Raw genomic sequence first — 17499 nt, forward strand, 5'->3', positions numbered from 1 at the left:
TTTTTGGTAGATATTTACATTTTTGTGAGCCTATATTTTTGCATCTGAATATATTTGAATTTGTGCAACATATACAAATTCCATGAATTCGGTTAGGACAAAGAGACCAACTAAAAAGCCATACCAGTTTAGAACCACTGGGTTGAGCTTTATTGAACAAAACATTGGCATCTTAGGTTATGACTGGAAATCATAAAACAAGTCACACATAAAGAAATGATCAGTGTTTGTCAGTAGTCTAATAATTTCTAGGCACTTTAGGATGAAATCTTTTTTGTCAGAGTCGATCCAACGGTTTCCACTTTGAGGCTCCACACACACTGATGTTGCACTCAAGGAGCCATCTCTCTGGTTCTCTCCCAGGATGTGTTCTTGATATGCTTCTCCCTGGTCAGTCCGGCTTCCTTTGAGAACGTCCGAGCTAAGGTCAGTACGCTGACTGAACGCCCAACTTCCCTCCTCCCTCTTTGGTTCCCATCCATGCCGAGTCTGACCACAACGAGGCACATCTTTAGCTCCACCTGGCTCATTTTTGTCATACTCCCTCCTCAACTGTCCAGGCCTCGCCTTACAACCCCTGGATTTTAACTGTTCCCTTGTGGGGCAGAAAAAGGGTTGCAAGACGAGGTCAGACACTCTACAGAGTGAGCCTGACGGCCCATTGTGGTTTCATCTGCTGAGCATCATGAGACGCTTTCATTTGAAATCACACTCTTGCGAGGGTCCAAGCTTGCTGTGTAGAGTATGCATGATCCTGGTCATGTGATGCTGCTGGAAGTTGCCTGAGGGTTTTGCGCTCTAACATCAAAACTAAAAAAAGAGTTTGGGGATATTCGGCTTTTGGGTGAAATTTCTGGATAAACCTAAAATGTACTCGACCCTTTACAGGTGAACTGAATTTGACCTTCTCTAAACATATGAATGCACATGTCCAACTGCACAAATTGCAGTCTCTCTTGTTGCAACCTCCTGAATACACTCAGAGTTTGAATTTTGCCAGTTGAATGTTTAGGTCAAGAGCAAATTAAATTCACATGTAGATTTTACACTGTAGTAGGGTTGTGTGGTATACCCGTACTAATAAAGTACCATGGTACTAATGAGTTATGGACAGTATTATACTGCTTCTGAAAAATACCTGAACTTTCTTTTCCCCAGACATGACGGCGTGCTGTTGTCAAGTTTTGACATTACTAGTAAAGTGAGCAAAAGGCATGTGATAGGCATCGCATACGCACGATGTATTTACAAGCAGACAAATTGTGGGGACATAATGGACGTATTTTGGTTTAAAAATCAAAGATAAAGTTGAAGCCTTTCACACCCAAGCGCCGCTCTGGAAAATATGTTTTAAAGATGGCTAGCGTCCATCCGCAGTTCACAGTCTATGGCAACAAATAAACGATTTTGCTTACAAATATAATCCATGCAGGACGAGGAATAGTTAAACATGCTTCACTACACACCATTGGATACAACCGCTAACAGCTAACAGCAAGCTAGCGCTCCAGAATGTAAATAAATGCCGTATACAAACAGCGGCTGTAACGATACCAAGTACAAGAGCCGTATATCGTCAATACTCCAATGATTACATCTGTATTTTTTATTATGTCAACATTTTCATTCATTTGTTATTGTTTATTAACTGAAGAAAATACATCCCTGGACACAGGAGAACTTTAAATATGACCAATGTATGACCCTGTTACTACTTGGTATTGGATTGATTATAGAACAGTGGTTCTTAACCTTGTTGGAGGTATCGAACCCCACCAGTTTCATATGCGCATTCACCGAACATTTCTCTAGTGAAAAATAAAATGTTTTTTTGCTTTTTTTTCAAATATAAGACAAAGTTGGATGTTTTGGGTAACACTTTAGAATGGGGGACACATTTTAAGTAACAAAGACTTCATTTAGAGTTATTTGGACAATAGTGGAACATATTCTAAGTAATAAAGCCTTATTTTAGAGTTATTTGGTTAGGGTTAGACGGTTAGGGTTATAATAAGGCATTAATAGTACTTAATAATGACTAGTTAAGAGCCAAAATGTTACTAATTTGCATGTTATTAACCAACTAATTAATGGTGACTATGTTCCCCATACTAAAGTGTTACCATGTTTTTTTTACTGGTGTACAAAATGAACCGTGCATGAACATCACCTTGTTCAAACAACAAAACCCAACACAGTGCATAAACTCAAAATAAATTACACACTCAGCTGTTTCCGTATCCGTAATACACCGACAGGGAGAAGTTTGTATTTACACGATGAGTCGGGTGTGTTTTGACCTCTGCCGAATCCCTGAGCCCGACTCACCGAACCCCTAGGGTTAGATCGAACCCAGGTTAAGAACCACTGTTCTAGAATTTGTAGTATCACCCAAAACTTGAGTAAAGTATCCAAGCAACAGACAGATAAGAGATTATTACATTTTAACCGAAGTGTAGGTAGAAAATGTTAAAACAGAAAGTAACCAGACAGGTAATAAACAGGTAGATTAATAATCCATTTTTACTGCTTGTCCCTCATAATTTTGACAAAATAATAGAAAGGGAAATGACACAATATGTTACTGCATACTTCAGCAGTCAATTAAGACCCTTTGTTTGTTAACTTACTACTAAAAGACAAGGTGTCTAGTGTCCATCCATCCATTTTTCTACCGCTTGTCCCTTTTGGGGTGGTGGAGGGTGCTGGAGCCTATGTCAGCTGCGTGTTCAATGTTATATAATGACAACATTTTTTCCTTTGATTGCAATAAGAAACATTTTTATAAATCATTAGAGTTTCAGTTAAATTACAGTCAATATTGACATCTACTTTGTGATCCTCTACATTTTGAAAAGTATCTAAATACATTTTGGTACCGTAATTATTGGTATCGGTACAACCCCTACATGTTAGCTTCATCATGAAAATTCACTTGAAAGCTGAATATCCCTAACATTCTTTAAGTAGCCATTTCAACCACACCTTAGGGCAATCATGAAAAGGTGTCCAACATCCTGCCTCTGTAGAAAACTAACTGTTCTTTTTTCTCTCGTATATGCATTTGTGCGGGTGTCTGCATCTTTTTGTTTGTGGGCATCAGTGGTACCCTGAAGTAAGACACCACTGCCCCAACACACCCATCATCCTGGTGGGCACCAAGCTGGATCTGCGAGATGACAAGGACACCATTGAGAGGCTCCGGGACAAGAAGCTTTCCCCCATCACCTACCCTCAGGGTCTGGCCATGGCAAGAGAGATTGGTGAGGTTACATATGCCAAACGTTAACGGGCACATGCGGGGGTTACATTCTATGGTCATCTGCGAAAGCGAAAACTCAAGAGTGAGATTTGGTCATAAAAATGTCTATTTTTGACCTACGGGGGTCGGTGAGGCTCAGATGGTAGAGCAGCCATCCAGCAACTTGAGGGTTCCTGTTTCGAATCCAGTTTCCGCCATCCAAGTCACAGCTATTGTGTCCTTGGGCAAGACACTTCGCACAGGAGTATAAATGTGTTAGGATGTTTGGTGGTGGTACGAGGGGTCGTAGGCGCAAATTGATAGCCACGCTTCCGTCAGTCTACCCCAGGGCAGCTGTGTGGAGGGAATGAATGATGGCTTCCCACAATTCTCTGTACTTTTAAGTGTCTAAAAAGCATTATATAAATCTTATACATTTTTATTATTATTAATATTATTATAAATATACGGCTCACTCTAAAGCAGGGGTCACAAACACACGGGCCAATTGCGGCCCGCGAGACGGTATTTTGCGGCCCCCACCTTAATATGAAAGTCTCATGTTAGTGCGGCCCGCGAGTTTTATATGAATGGCCCTTGACAGCATTGTGTTATTTGGCTCCAAAATGGCTCTTTCAACGTTCTGGGTTGCCTACCACTGTGTTAGTGGAAAAGCGGCAAATGAGTTGAAGCAACCGAGATGTTGCCATGGAGACAAGGGTTTTCTTACGTGCCCGGCTGCAGTCACATCGCGACAGCTCTTGGTCAGTAATAACAGTCCCCGATAACCTTTACCCGATACAAACCGTTATTTGTACAGATTTCCGATAATATCGGACATGCCGATATAATAGGCCCATAAAGGCTTTAAAATCTAATATCGGAAATTATCGGTTTCAGTTTCAAAAAGTAAAATATATGACCTTTCAAAACACCGCTGTACAGAGTGGTACACGGACGTAGGGAGAAGTACAGAGCGCCAATAAACCTTCAAGCCACTGCCTTTGCATGCCAGCCCAGTCACATAATATCTACGGCTTTTCACACACACAAGTGAATGCAATGCATACTTGGTCAACAGCCATACAGGTCATACTGAGGGTGGCCATATAAACAACTTTAACACTGTTACAAATATGCACCACACTATGAAACCACACCAAACAAGAATTACAAACTAATTTTGGGAGAACATCCGCACCGTAACACAACATAAACACAACAGAACAAATACCCAGAACCCCTTGCAGCACTAACTCTTCCGGGACGCTGCAATATTATCTTTGCTTGCGGCCCAGCCTCACCCAGACTCTGCATCCAGTGACCCCCAGGCAGAAAATTGCTGGGTTGCAATAATGTGACCTATGGGCACTTCCGGGTGTCCCATTAGGCCAAATTTATTAACATGCAACAGGGCAGATTTGGGCGTCTTTTGAGATTTAGATTTGGAGGCAAATATACAAGCTATCATGAAAAAATATTAATACGGGATGAAGTGAATTCATACAGACCTAAATAAATATTTATCTAAAGATTTAAACCATCCGACATCACCGAAGTCAACTGTTCCAAGTTACTGTTCGACCGCACTTCCTTGACACTTAAAAGGATTTAAAGAAGAAAAGAGTGGAGGCACATCAGGTTTTTACATCTGAATGGGGTCCACAAATTAAGCATTAATCCGTGTAAGACAATATTGGGTTTACCGTGCTTCGGTAAGTACCTTATTTGATTGACATTAACGAGTGTCGTATTGCTGTGATCGTGATGCTAATGAGTAAAAGGATACGTTTAGTTCTTGCAGTTGATTTCCTGCTACAAATTTTTAATTGTCATGTACACATCATGTTTGTTGATTTAATGGTGTGACGTTTATATGTTCATTGTTTAGCTGAATTTCCCTGTTGTTCAGCAATGTTTGGTTTCCAACAATATTTAATGATATCAAGACTCCGTATGTACCCTGCCTTCCGCCCGATTGTAGCTGAGATAGGCGCCAGCGCCCCCCGCGACCCCGAAAGGGAATAAGCGGTAAAAAATGGATGGATGGATGGAAGACTCCGTATGCTGTTGAGCCTACAAGGGATTTATTAGTCTAGTTTATAAATTACTTTTAGTGTATGGTTGGTTTACTTTTTTAGTACATAAACCGTGTTTTTCTTTCCGCTCGTCCTCTGCCTCGACTTTCAGGGGCCGCACAGCCCACCTTTGCCAAAGACTTCTTTGGTTTCAGAGCAATATGGACAATAAAAGTGACCGTTGTTTCAAAATGATTAGTTCCAGCTCCAACAACGATGTGCAGGTTGATCAGTCGCCATTGTTACTACTACTAGACATAGGAAGCTAATACTGTAGCTAGTCAGCAAGAGTTGTGGTTGCTCAATCAGGAAAACACTGCCCTCTAGCCTTTTGGAAGAGAACTGCAAGTCAAGTGAGTCATGTGTCAGCACCTGTGGAAAGACTTCAAAAATGATTCATTTACTTTACCTATTAACGAATACAGACGCCATGAAAGGGAATGCAAGCTACATGATGGGAGAGCATATTTCAGCCTCTACTCCTCCAAACCCACTGTTACCTTCACGTTGTCATTCTCCTCAAATGTATTTGTTTGTTTTATGTTATTCAGTTAAGGTCAAACAAAAAACAATCAACACAACATTTAAAATAAATAACGAACGAAAATGAGCATAAAGAAGTATAACTTAAAAGCTAAGGTCAGTACGCTGACTGAACACCCGATTTCCCTCCTACCTCTTTTGTTCCCATCCATGCCGAGTCTGACCACGAGACACATCTTTAGCTCCACATGACTTATTTTTTATCATACTCGCTACCCAAGTGTCCAGGCCTCGCTCGCTTTAAAACTCTCTTGATTGAAGCGTTGTCACTTTTTGATCGTTCTATGTCAACTCTTCCTATCATTGTGAAGCAAAATTCACCAAGTTAAGTTAAAGTTAAAGCCACTGTCCATTTTCCTGTGACGTCATACAGTGTTGCCAATGTAAACAAACAATGGCGAATAGCACAGCCAGATATAGCGACATTAGCTCGGATTTAGACTCAGATTTAGACTCAGATTTCAGCGGTTTAAGCGATTCAACAGATTACGCATGTATTGAAACGAATGGTTGGAGTATGAAAGTATTGAAGAAGAAACTGAAGCTATTGAGCGAATAGCTATTGACGCTATCCGGCCATAGCATGGCCGAATAGCTGCTTTAGCATCGCCGGTAAAATGTGCAGACCAAACGATCAGGACTTTCGCATCTTGTGACACTGAAGCAACTTAAATCCGTCGATTGGTAAGGGTTTTTTTCGCGTTAAATGTGGGTGGAAGGAAACGTAATATAGTTTCAAATGTACATACAGCTATAGCCTAAATAGCATGTTAGCATCGATTAGCTGGCAGTCATGCCGCGACCAAATATGTCTGATTAGCACATAAGTCAACAACGTCAACAAAACTCACCTTTGTGATTTCGTTGACTTTATCGTTGCAAATGCATCTGAAGGTTATCCATACATCTCTGTGCCATGTCTGTCATCACCGGTAAAATGTGCAGACACTCCAGCACATTCAATGGGGTCTGGCGGCAGATTTCTTGCCACTTTCGCATCTTTGGGCCAGTGGTGCAACTTGAATCCCTCCCTGTTAGTGTTGCTACACCCTCCGACAACACACCGACGAGGCATGATGTCTCCAAGGTTCCAAAAAATAGTCGAAAAAACGGAAACTAACAGAGCTGAGACCCGGTGTTTGTAATGTGTTTGAGAAAATGAAAATTGCGGCTTTCTTACCTAGGCAACGTCACGTACTGACGTCATCACTTCAAGAGGGCTAAACAGAAAGGCGTTTAATTCGCCAAAATTCACCCATTTAGAGTTCGGAAATCGGTTAAAAAAATATATGGTCTTTTTTCTGCAACATCAAGGTATATATTGACGCTTACATAGGTCTGGTGATAATGTTCCCCTTTAAGCTCCCACATCTTTCTTAACAATGTCCATGTACATTAGCGTGGGATATCCTCGCGATCGATGCCCATGCTTTGTTTCCCATAGGACCAGCTTGTTGGTGTTGTGTATGTTCTGGTCCACATTCAGAACACCTCGTAGCATTTTGGTGTAGCACCCATCTAGGGACTTCTGCAGTGTGTCCATCAGGGTCCAGCTTTCAGGGCCATACAGGAGAACAGACTCCCCAGTGGCGTGGAATGGGCTCAGCTTTATGTGTCAGGTGAGATTTGAGCACCACACTCTTCTGTTCAGGGCCCCCCATGCTTTTGCCTTCCTGACCTAGAGGTCCCGTTCTGTGAAGTTTATCCAGGAACCCAAATCTGTGACGTCATTGACCTCTCGCAGAGCGTTGCCATCTGATGTTGAAATTGGTGGATGCTCCATGAGGATGTTATAGGTGATTACCTCAGTCTTCTTTGCATTCAATCTGAGGCCAACCTTAGCCCATTCCACCTCCACTCTGTATTCCTGTGCCTGCTCCACTTGGTCAGACATCAGGCTGATGTCATCTGCGTAGTCTAGGTATGCCAGGGCTACAGCATGGTTTCTTTTAGACTTTCTTGGTGTAACTGTGAAGCCTAGCTCCTGCTCCCGCCCGTTGATGGCTTTCCTGAGCGCGTAGTCCAGCACTATGATGAAGAGGAAAGGGGCAAGAGTGCTTCCCTGCCGCACCCCTGCTAGGATTTCAAACTCCTCGCTGATGCCATCTGGGGAATTCTCTTTCACAATGATAGGAAGAGCCGACTTTGAAGGATCAAAAAGCAACGTTACAACATTTGTTGTTTAACTCGGAAGACTTTAGTCAGATCTTATCATGATTTTTAACTTTTTTTTAAATAGCAGGAGATTTAGATAGTTATGGAGCAACCTTGACAGTGAAACAAAACAAACGCCTTTGATTGAAATACTTATTTGCTTCATCCCTGTTCTTAATCTCGATTTTATAAAAAGCAAGTAAAAACAAAACAAAAACTGAATTTTGGAGCAACATTAGGAGAGACTGTAATTATAAAATTAGATTCAGTTTCATCACTTCAATTGTCATTTTATTAGTGACAAGCTGAATGCTTAAGGCACACACCAGGTCGAAGGCCTAAATACAGGTATGCTACAAAATTTAACATGTATAAATTCATGCCTGTCATCTATTAAATGAAATAAACATCAAAATACCTTATTTAAAACCCAACTCACTTACTCTAGTATACGGGGAGTTACAGTTACTTATGTGACATAAACAAATCACTGGACATCCCCCAATAATTATTTGTCCCCCAAAATGGTATTCAGCATTAAAAGATTGTGTTAAAATTCCACATGAGCACTGATGAATGTTCAGTTGAATTCAGTGCCCTTTATCCCAGATTTATTTTTAGATACATTTTTTAAGTGTGCATATAAATTGTAGGGGATAAACTAGTATAAGAAGAATATAAATATATACAACCAGGGCAAAGCCCTCATTTTCGGGGGAATGCCCCACATACAGCAAGACCCACAACGGTCGTCTTTTTACACAATGTCTTTTCTCCAAAATCCATACTGCTTAGCTCTTGTAATGCTAGTCATGATACATTTAACTGACTGGCTGAGCCAATCTTTTCCGTAGCTCTGTCCCAGTGTTTGATAGGCTAAAGATTGTACTCAAGCTCAGGGAGGCACAATTACATTTTGCTATTCATTGTTATCAACTTGCCAACCTTCCCGATTTTTCTGGCAGTCCAGAATTTCAGTGCCCCTCCTGAAAATCTCCTGGGCCTACCTTTCTCACAAATTTCTGCCGATTTCCACCCGGACAACAATATTGCTATATCATCCTTCATTGCGGCCACATAATAATAACGGTTATATTCATATGAATGAATCTGAATTAAAACAAAGACACAAGTCATACATTATTATGATTTTAATTATTTCAATAAGCTCCCTGGCCCCTTCTGAAAAAATGGTTTGATCTACACCAATGTTCCTTCCGAGGTGCGCGCCTGTGCAATTGCGCACTGCTACCTTGTCCTCAGCAAACAGAAAATCTGTGCAGCTCACAAAAACTTTTTCCAATTTAAACTCTAAACAAATAACCACGTAACAAAGGATTATGTAACATTTTCAACAAGTGGTCACAACAGATGAAAGAATAACAACGTCAGCCGAGATGTTTTAGGGAGGAGGTGCAGTACATCAACAATTATTTTATTGAGCAAAACTGATTACCGTCGGCCGTAACTACACCAAAATAACATCAGCAACAAAACCACTAACTAACCAAACTGCAACACCCACATCGTCCATCAACAATGCTAAGCCGCTTTTAAGATAGTAATCCTCATCACCATGGTCGGAAAATAAAATAAAAATCTTCCAGGTACCAATAGAAGAAAAGGAGTGCCCACGCATGCTACACACACACTTCAAGCAGGACGACACAAGATGCTAACCGGTAAAACGTGAATATAATGTAGGGGTGATCATTCCAGATGTTAATGCTATCGATAGCTTGTGTAGTATCAGTATATAAATGATACCAGAGTGATTAGATCAATATTTTAATTGTTTGGTTCTTACTCTTATTATTGCATATCATGTTGTGGTTGATTTTGTTATTGTTTACAAAGTCACGGAGTAAATCTCTAAATTACAGGAAGGCTCTGAGGGGGAAACCCAAATGATTTAAATGATATCCAGCAGTAGTCCTGGTTTTTGTTTAGTTATTGTGAACTAACCATTTTATTTTGTTAAAAACAATTGTATGCAAAAGGAAATTGTTCACTTGTGTTCACCTATAAACGCCACACATTTACTACGTCATCTGATTTATAAAAATACTAGCAAATTCTAAATTTATTAAGCTATGCCGTATAAAAAAATATGATTGTTTACTTTAGTTACTTGCTATAAAATATATTCACTTCTATAATCCATTGTCCAAGTATTGGATCATGACTCAAAATCAGATAAGAGTTGAGGCCCAAAAAATCTGAACAAAATCGTAGGCAAAAAGTGTTGATCGGGACATCCTTAATATACAAACCCCGTTTCCATATGAGTTGGGAAATTGTGTTGGATGTAAATATAAACGGAATACTATAATTTGTCAATCCTTTTCAACCCATATTCAGTTGAATGCACTACAAAGACAAGATATTTGATGTTCAAACTCAAACATTTTTTTTTTTTTTTGCAAATAATAATTAACTTAGAGTTTCATGGCTGCAACACGTGCCAAAGTAGTTGGGAAAGGGTATGTTCACCACTGTGTTACATCACCTTTTCTTTTAACAACACTCCATAAACATTTGGGTACTGGGGAAACTAATTCTTGAAGCTTTGCTTTCAAAGTGGAATTCTTTCCCATTCTTGTTTTATGTAGAGCTTCAGTCGTTCAACAGTCCGGGGTCTCCGCTGTCGTATTTTACGTTTCATAATGCGCCACACATTTTCGATGGGAGACAGGTCTGTTCAGCAGGCAGGCCAGGAAAATACCCGCACTCTTTTACTACGAAGCCATGCTGTTGTAACACGTGGCTTGGCATTATCATGCTGAAATAAGCAGGGACGTCCATGATAACGTTATTTGGATGACAACATATGTTGCTCCAAAACCTGTATGGACCATTCAGCATTAATGGTGCCTTCACAGATGTGTAAGTTACCCATGCCTTGGGCACTAATGCACCCCCATACCATCACAGATGTTGGCTTTTGAACTTTGCGCCTATAACAATCCGGATGGTTATTTTCCTCTTTGTTCCGGAGGACACCGCGTCCACAGTTTCCAAATATAATATGAAATGTGGACTCGTCAGACCACAGAACACTTTTCCACTTTGCATCAATCCATCTTAAATGAGCTCGGGCCCAGCGAAGCAGGCGGCGTTTCTGGGTGTTGTTGATAAATGGGTTTTGCTTGCATAGTAGAGTTTTAACTTGCACTTACAGATGTAGCGACCAACTGTAGTTACTGACAGTGGTTTTATGACGTGTTCCTGAGCCCATGTGGTGATTACCTTTACACATTGATGTCGGTTTTTGATGCAGTACAGCCTGAGGGATCAAAGGTCCCTAATATCATCGCTTACGTGCAGTGATTTATCCAGATTCTCTGAACCTTTTGATGATTTTATGGACCCTAGATGGTAAAATCCGTAAATTCCTTGCAATAGCTCGTTGACAAATGTTGTTCTAAAACTGTTTGACAATTTGTTTACAAAGTGGTGACCCTCACCCCATCATTGTTTGTGAATTACTTAGCATTTCATGGAAGCTGCTTTTATACCCAATCATGGCAACCACCTGTTCCCAATCAGCCTGCACACCTGTGGGATGTTCCAAATAAGTGTTTGATGAGCATTCCTCAACTTTATCAGTATTTATTGCCACCTTTCCCAACTTCTTTGTCATGTGTTGCTGGCATCAAATTCTAAGGTTAATGATTATTTGCACAAAAAAAAAAGTTTATCAGTTTGAACATCAAATATGTTGTCTTTGTAGCATATTCAACTGAATATGGGTTGAAAAGGATTTGCAAATCATTGTAATCGAAACAGGGTTTGTAAATAATTTAATTGTGTTCACCTCGCTTTTAGTTTTAAAGGTGCGTTTTTAAAAAAAAGTCTGACTTTCAATGTTGGGAAACTCTACTTTTGTGAAGTGAAGTGAATTATATTTGTATAGCGCCTTTTCTCTAGCGACTCAAAGCGCTTTATTTACATAGTGAAACCCAATATCTAAGTTACATTTAAACCAGTGTGGGTGGCACTGGGAGCAGGTAGGTAAAAATTTGCCCAAGGACACAACGGCAGCGACTAGGATGGTGGAAGTGGGGATCGGAACTGGAATCCTCAAGTTGCTGGCACGGCCACTCTACCAACCGAGCTGTACCGCCCCTTTTGATGTGATAACGCACACAACACGCCACTGCCATCTTGCACTGTCGTCACGCCCTTATGGTGTATGCAACTACTGTATGCTTAAAAAAAACATTTTAGGTTTTTGAATCACATATTTTTAAACTATGGACTTAGGGGGAATAAGATGTTCTAGTCTTTATATTTACTTTACCGAAAGTCAGCTAATTTGAATTGAACACATTTTGCATCATTTTCTGTATGTAAAACTAATAGTTCTCGATTCAAAGGGTTTTGTGTTAACATTTTTGTGTGTCTGGAATGGATTAATTAGGTTTACATTGGGATCATGGGAACTTTGGGAACAATTGTTTAGGTTTTTCTACAATTTCATTTTCCAACAGGCCTTTTGGAACGTAATAATACAGAAAACCGAGGTACCAGAGATGTTTAACCATTCAGACATCCGCCGTCTTGTATTTGAGGTTTTTTTAATTTTTGCAAAAATAGTACATTATGGGTAAATTTCAAATAGGAATAAGATTGAAGGCACGCTCATGTTCGGGAGGAATTAGGTTTAGGAAAGAATAACTTTTGGGAAACATGTCTCTGAGCTTGCTCTCTCCTTGCTCCTTAGGGGCTGTGAAGTACCTTGAGTGTTCAGCACTGACCCAGCGAGGCCTGAAGACAGTATTCGACGAGGCCATTCGAGCTGTGCTCTGCCCTCCGCCTGTGAAGAAGAGGGGAAAGAGGTGCACCATGTTCTGAGATAAGGAAGACGCTGCCGAAACATGTCAACAACACCCGCTAGGATGGGGGGGTAACTAGGTTGAGTGAGTGTGCACCGCTGAGATCACTTCCTTTCTATTGATGTTTTTTCAACGCAATATTGGTAACAGGATCAATATCTCCTCTGATTGTTATAACATTACTGAATAAGGTAAAAGACATTGACTGTACACTTACTTTCTACTCTTAGAACCACACCGAGTTCCCATGAGGGCTGATTTTGGTTTCTATTGCTCGTCTTAAGCAGCTTAGTCCTGTCTTTCTCAGTGCGCTTGCTTTTTGAATGAATGAAGTGTCGCCTCGCGAGTGAGTGAACTGTGAATAAGTCTTAAGGTCGCTGAGAAACTCTTCGTTTTTAGAAACTTTTTCCATCTTATCACACCCAAAGGAGACATTTGTTGACCAGACTTAAGAAAAATAGAGAATGCATCAATTTATTATGAGAAACATGAGTCAAAAAGCTGTGGCACCCACAACCCACTTTGACTCCCTACCATCACTTTGGGAATCTCTGCATGCGAAAAATGACTGGTGAACCGGTCAGTAAAATTTAAGCAGAGTGACGTTAATGACATATTTTCATGAGAAAAAACTCATTAAAATGTAGCTGTGATAGGTGTATTCATTAACACAAATAAAAACAATTCTGACAAACTGTTTAACCATAATGAGTTGATGAAAACATCAGTTAAAATGAGGGTGGAAATTACCATGTTTATTAAGAGGAATACAAATGAATATAATTTAGTGTATCGGTCAGTAAAGTTAGGAATGCCAGGAATCTAAATACAATAACATAATAAAACAATGATTAAAGCTACGCAAGATTCTGGTTCGTTGTAGTTACTGTATATTTGTATATGTTTGGTAATCAATAATCTCATTGTCGGTAATTACAGATATCAGATTTTAGCACTTACCATATGAAGTTGGGACGGATACTATTTTAGTTGTTAGTTTTTACAGTGTTTATTTTCAACACCTTTGAACCAACGCAATTAACTAGTCCCATCAGTTGAGTTGGTATCTTTATGTGACAAATGTAACGTCAAAATAACACAAAAAATTGCATTCAGTGGTCCTTTGCTGGCTGACAGAACATTATCCAAACCTCCATTCATTGCGGTTCATCGATTATTACACACACCGGTTTAATCGCACTGTCTAACAAATGAAAGTGATGAGGATAACTGGAATGAACCGGATTTATTCCCAATATATTTGGTCAAAAGACTACTGAAATTAACCAGAACTTTTTTTCAACTAAACTTTGCATTCAAAGATGCGACCTAAGATCTTTTGTGAGGGCTGTTTACTTAATCTCCTTTGACTGGACAGATCCAGTTTAAAAAAAAATCCTCAAATTACCTGATGGATGTTTATGTTGTTTCTTGTCAAACATCCGCTGTTACCCGAGTGTTTTTCGGGTGTCTGAACTGTGAACATGTGACAGACAAGCATGCCAAACGTGGGGGCCGTACAACCTTGCTGCCTGAGTTCTGCCTCTGACGGTGAAGGAGTTTGCATGAGTCTTCAAATATTCTATCGTTGCTTTGATGTTGTCAGTGTGCGCGTGTGGGGAAAAACATTGTTTCTATTATTTTGGGGTAACTGCATCAAAAAAGTATTGTTTTTAAGCTAAGTTTTTTGTGACCGCTTTTTGTACTATTTCATATTGTACTGCAGTAATACACACAGCTGTCAACAGGAATGGCATTGACACCTACTGATGTACAGAATCATTCTGAGGAAAGGAATGCTTTACAAATATATTAACGGGAAACTGCACTTTTTTGGAATTTTGCTTGTCGTTCACAATCACTATGAAAGACATGACGACGGACGGATTTTTTAAATACATTCTAAATATGAAATAAAAGTAAATAGAAGTCCGCTTACAGCGCAGCCAATAGGAGCTCCATTATTCCGCCCATAAAATTCAATGAGTAATCATTCAAAAATAATAATAATAGATTTTATTTGTAAAAAGCACTTTACGTTGAGCAAACAACCTCAAAGTGCCACAGTGTAAAAAAATAGTAATAATAAAATATAAAACTAGAAACAGCCCAATAGCTACAACCAGCATGCATGTCTATAGAAAGGCTTTTTTTTAAAAAGATGGGGTTTTAAGCCTTTTTTAAAAGCATCCACAGTCTGAGGTGCCCTCAGGTGGTCAGGGAGCGTGTTCCACAGACTGGGAGCAGCGGAGCAGAAAGCCCGATCTCCCATTGTTCGAAGCTTTGTCCGTGGATGTTGGAGGAGGTTAGCCTGTATTGAGCGGAGGTGTTGTGTGGAGGATTTGGGGGTGAGCAGTTCCTTGAGGTAGAGGGGGGCATTTCCATGGAGGCACTGGTGAGTTAGTAGGGAGATTTTGAATTCAATCCTGAATGGAACAGGAAGCCAGTGAAGGGATTTGAGAGTTGGTGTGATGTGGTCATGTTTCCGCACTCTCATCAGGAAAAAGCGCCAACAATATCCCATTTACATTTCATGACTTGAATATTAGCCAAGTATCAGTATCATTGTTATTATAAGCGCTAACTCAGACAAACTATTTATTGTGGCTCTGTGATAACGTCCGTATGTCCCTATGTTTCCATCATCGAGTGGTCTGCCGTTTCCTCGCTTCTTTGCTCCCTGTAAATAAATTGTAGATCATAAATCATGCCTTTTAACCTGAAAAGTAGATGGCTAAAGATATAATCCGACAAGTTGGGACACTTAAGGACCTGGAACTGTCGAGAACCACACGAAAAGCGTGAGGATTATGAGACATTCTTCACCTAAATGGGAATATATGAACATCCCAGCAGTCGGCATCATAATGACATCAGACCTCGTACAGTAAGTGATGTGTTATTATGTTTTTTGGCTGCAGTGAGCAGAAATCAGTGATGAAGTAGGAAAAAAGCAAACCTGATGCGTTTTTAATGTGCCGCGCATGCTTAAAATGACAAAAATATGTAAATATTAAATGTTATTATAAATGTGCCTCTCACTACATGACATATAAACATACATCATGTATATAAAACTTTAATGGAGGTGTTTGGATGTTTTTATGGTCTTTATAGGCAGAATTGAACGGCTCCCATCTGCTCTATTATAAGCAGATTTTTGATCCAATGTTTCACATATTTAGATTGCATTAAAACAAAATCCATCTGTCGTCATGTCTTCCATAAAGATTGTGAACGATAGGCAAAATTCCCCCCCAAAAAAGTGCAGTTCCCTTCTAATGTACCTAAATATATGGTTAATGGTACTCTAAAATGATGCAAAGTGATCCATGTTGAAGTTTTTCTGATGAGGATTGATCTTCATCCGTGGAAATAATGTTACCATTTACAAAATAAATGCATTTCTGTATGGTCGCAGGGCGTCACTGTGCGTTAAAATGATTTCTTTAACGGCTGACATTTCATTCCATCCATCCATGTGACTGTCACTCTCTGGTGAAACAGATGCAGCACTTCCTTCACTTTTTGCTCATGTTTATTTTGGTCGGCATAGCAAACTCTGTGGTTGAACAATGACTAACGAAGGTGTCAATGTGTACTGTAGCTGACAAACACAGCACCTAATTACTACTGCATGGACATTATCTGGGCGTTTGGCACACTGTAATCCTTAGGTGAGGTTCAAATGCATTGGCCATGTATGTATGTATGTATGTATGTATGTAATGTAAGATGACTTGTATACGTGTTCCAACTGTCTGTTTTTTTTTTATTGTTTTATTATTACTTCACGTCTGTGTGGTTTAAATTTTTGAAATACTAAATGCAAATGTATATGTACGTCTGACTTTTTGTCTTCATTTATTTGACACGACGTAACATTATTTGCAAAATCATCAAAAAGCCTGGAATTAAATAAATCCTTAGAAACATTTAGAAATAATCTGGTCATCTGTTGTCTGAATTCAGCTAAATGCACGTTTCAAAATATGATCTGCACCAGGGGTGTCAAACTCATTTTAGTTCAAGGGCCGTACGGAGGAACATCTATTCCCAAGTGGGCCGGAATTGTAAAATCATGGCATGATAACTCAAAATTAAAGGCAACCTCGGGTTGTTTTCTTTGTTTTACTTTGGGCAAAATTAGAACAAGCACATTCTGGAAATGTTTGAATCAAAAATTATCATATGGACAAAACACTTCAAATTTGTTAAAAATTCTGAGGAAATTGGTGCAGTTTCAAAAAAAACAATGAGCTTAGACTTTGTCTCAGTTTATCTACAAAGCCAGGATTAGGTCACAGTCTTTCTGAGATTGAACAAAAACACATGTAAACTCTTCTAGGTATCAAATACCTCCTCTGTCATGTCAACGTATCAATCCAGTGCTAACTCAACAAACCGTAAAAAACGGAGGTAAAAACTTTCAAAAGGGTTAAGTTCACTTGTCTTGTGTTCGACAGACATTTTGGGGCAATGAGGGTGCCAAATGACCAAGCAGGAGACGTAAAATGTCAGGTTTTAAGTTCCCTGTGGGCCGAAGAGGAGGAGCCACAGTCCCCCTTTACTGTGTATCTCTTGCTTGGCCCCGGTTTAAACCGTTTGCTTGCCTAACAGAATTACTATTGTGACATCCAGTGGA

At 39.8% G+C, this 17499-nt stretch overlaps 1 protein-coding gene across 1 annotated transcript in view; it reads left to right on the forward strand.

Moving 5' to 3' along the window:
- rac3b (Rac family small GTPase 3b) overlaps window positions 1–16697 on the forward strand; it is a 34592-nt gene extending 17895 nt beyond the window's left edge. Inside the window, exons 4-6 of the mRNA XM_061908730.1 lie at window positions 364–426; window positions 3104–3263; window positions 12743–16697. Coding sequence (XP_061764714.1) covers window positions 364–426; window positions 3104–3263; window positions 12743–12873 — 354 coding nt within the window. The 3' untranslated portion in view covers window positions 12874–16697. The remainder of the gene's footprint in view (window positions 1–363; window positions 427–3103; window positions 3264–12742) is intronic.
- The last annotated feature ends 802 nt before the right edge of the window (window positions 16698–17499 follow it).

The sequence above is a fragment of the Nerophis ophidion genome, linkage group LG08, assembly GCF_033978795.1.
Source record: "Nerophis ophidion isolate RoL-2023_Sa linkage group LG08, RoL_Noph_v1.0, whole genome shotgun sequence".
In the NCBI taxonomy this organism is placed as follows: Eukaryota; Metazoa; Chordata; class Actinopteri; order Syngnathiformes; family Syngnathidae; genus Nerophis; species Nerophis ophidion.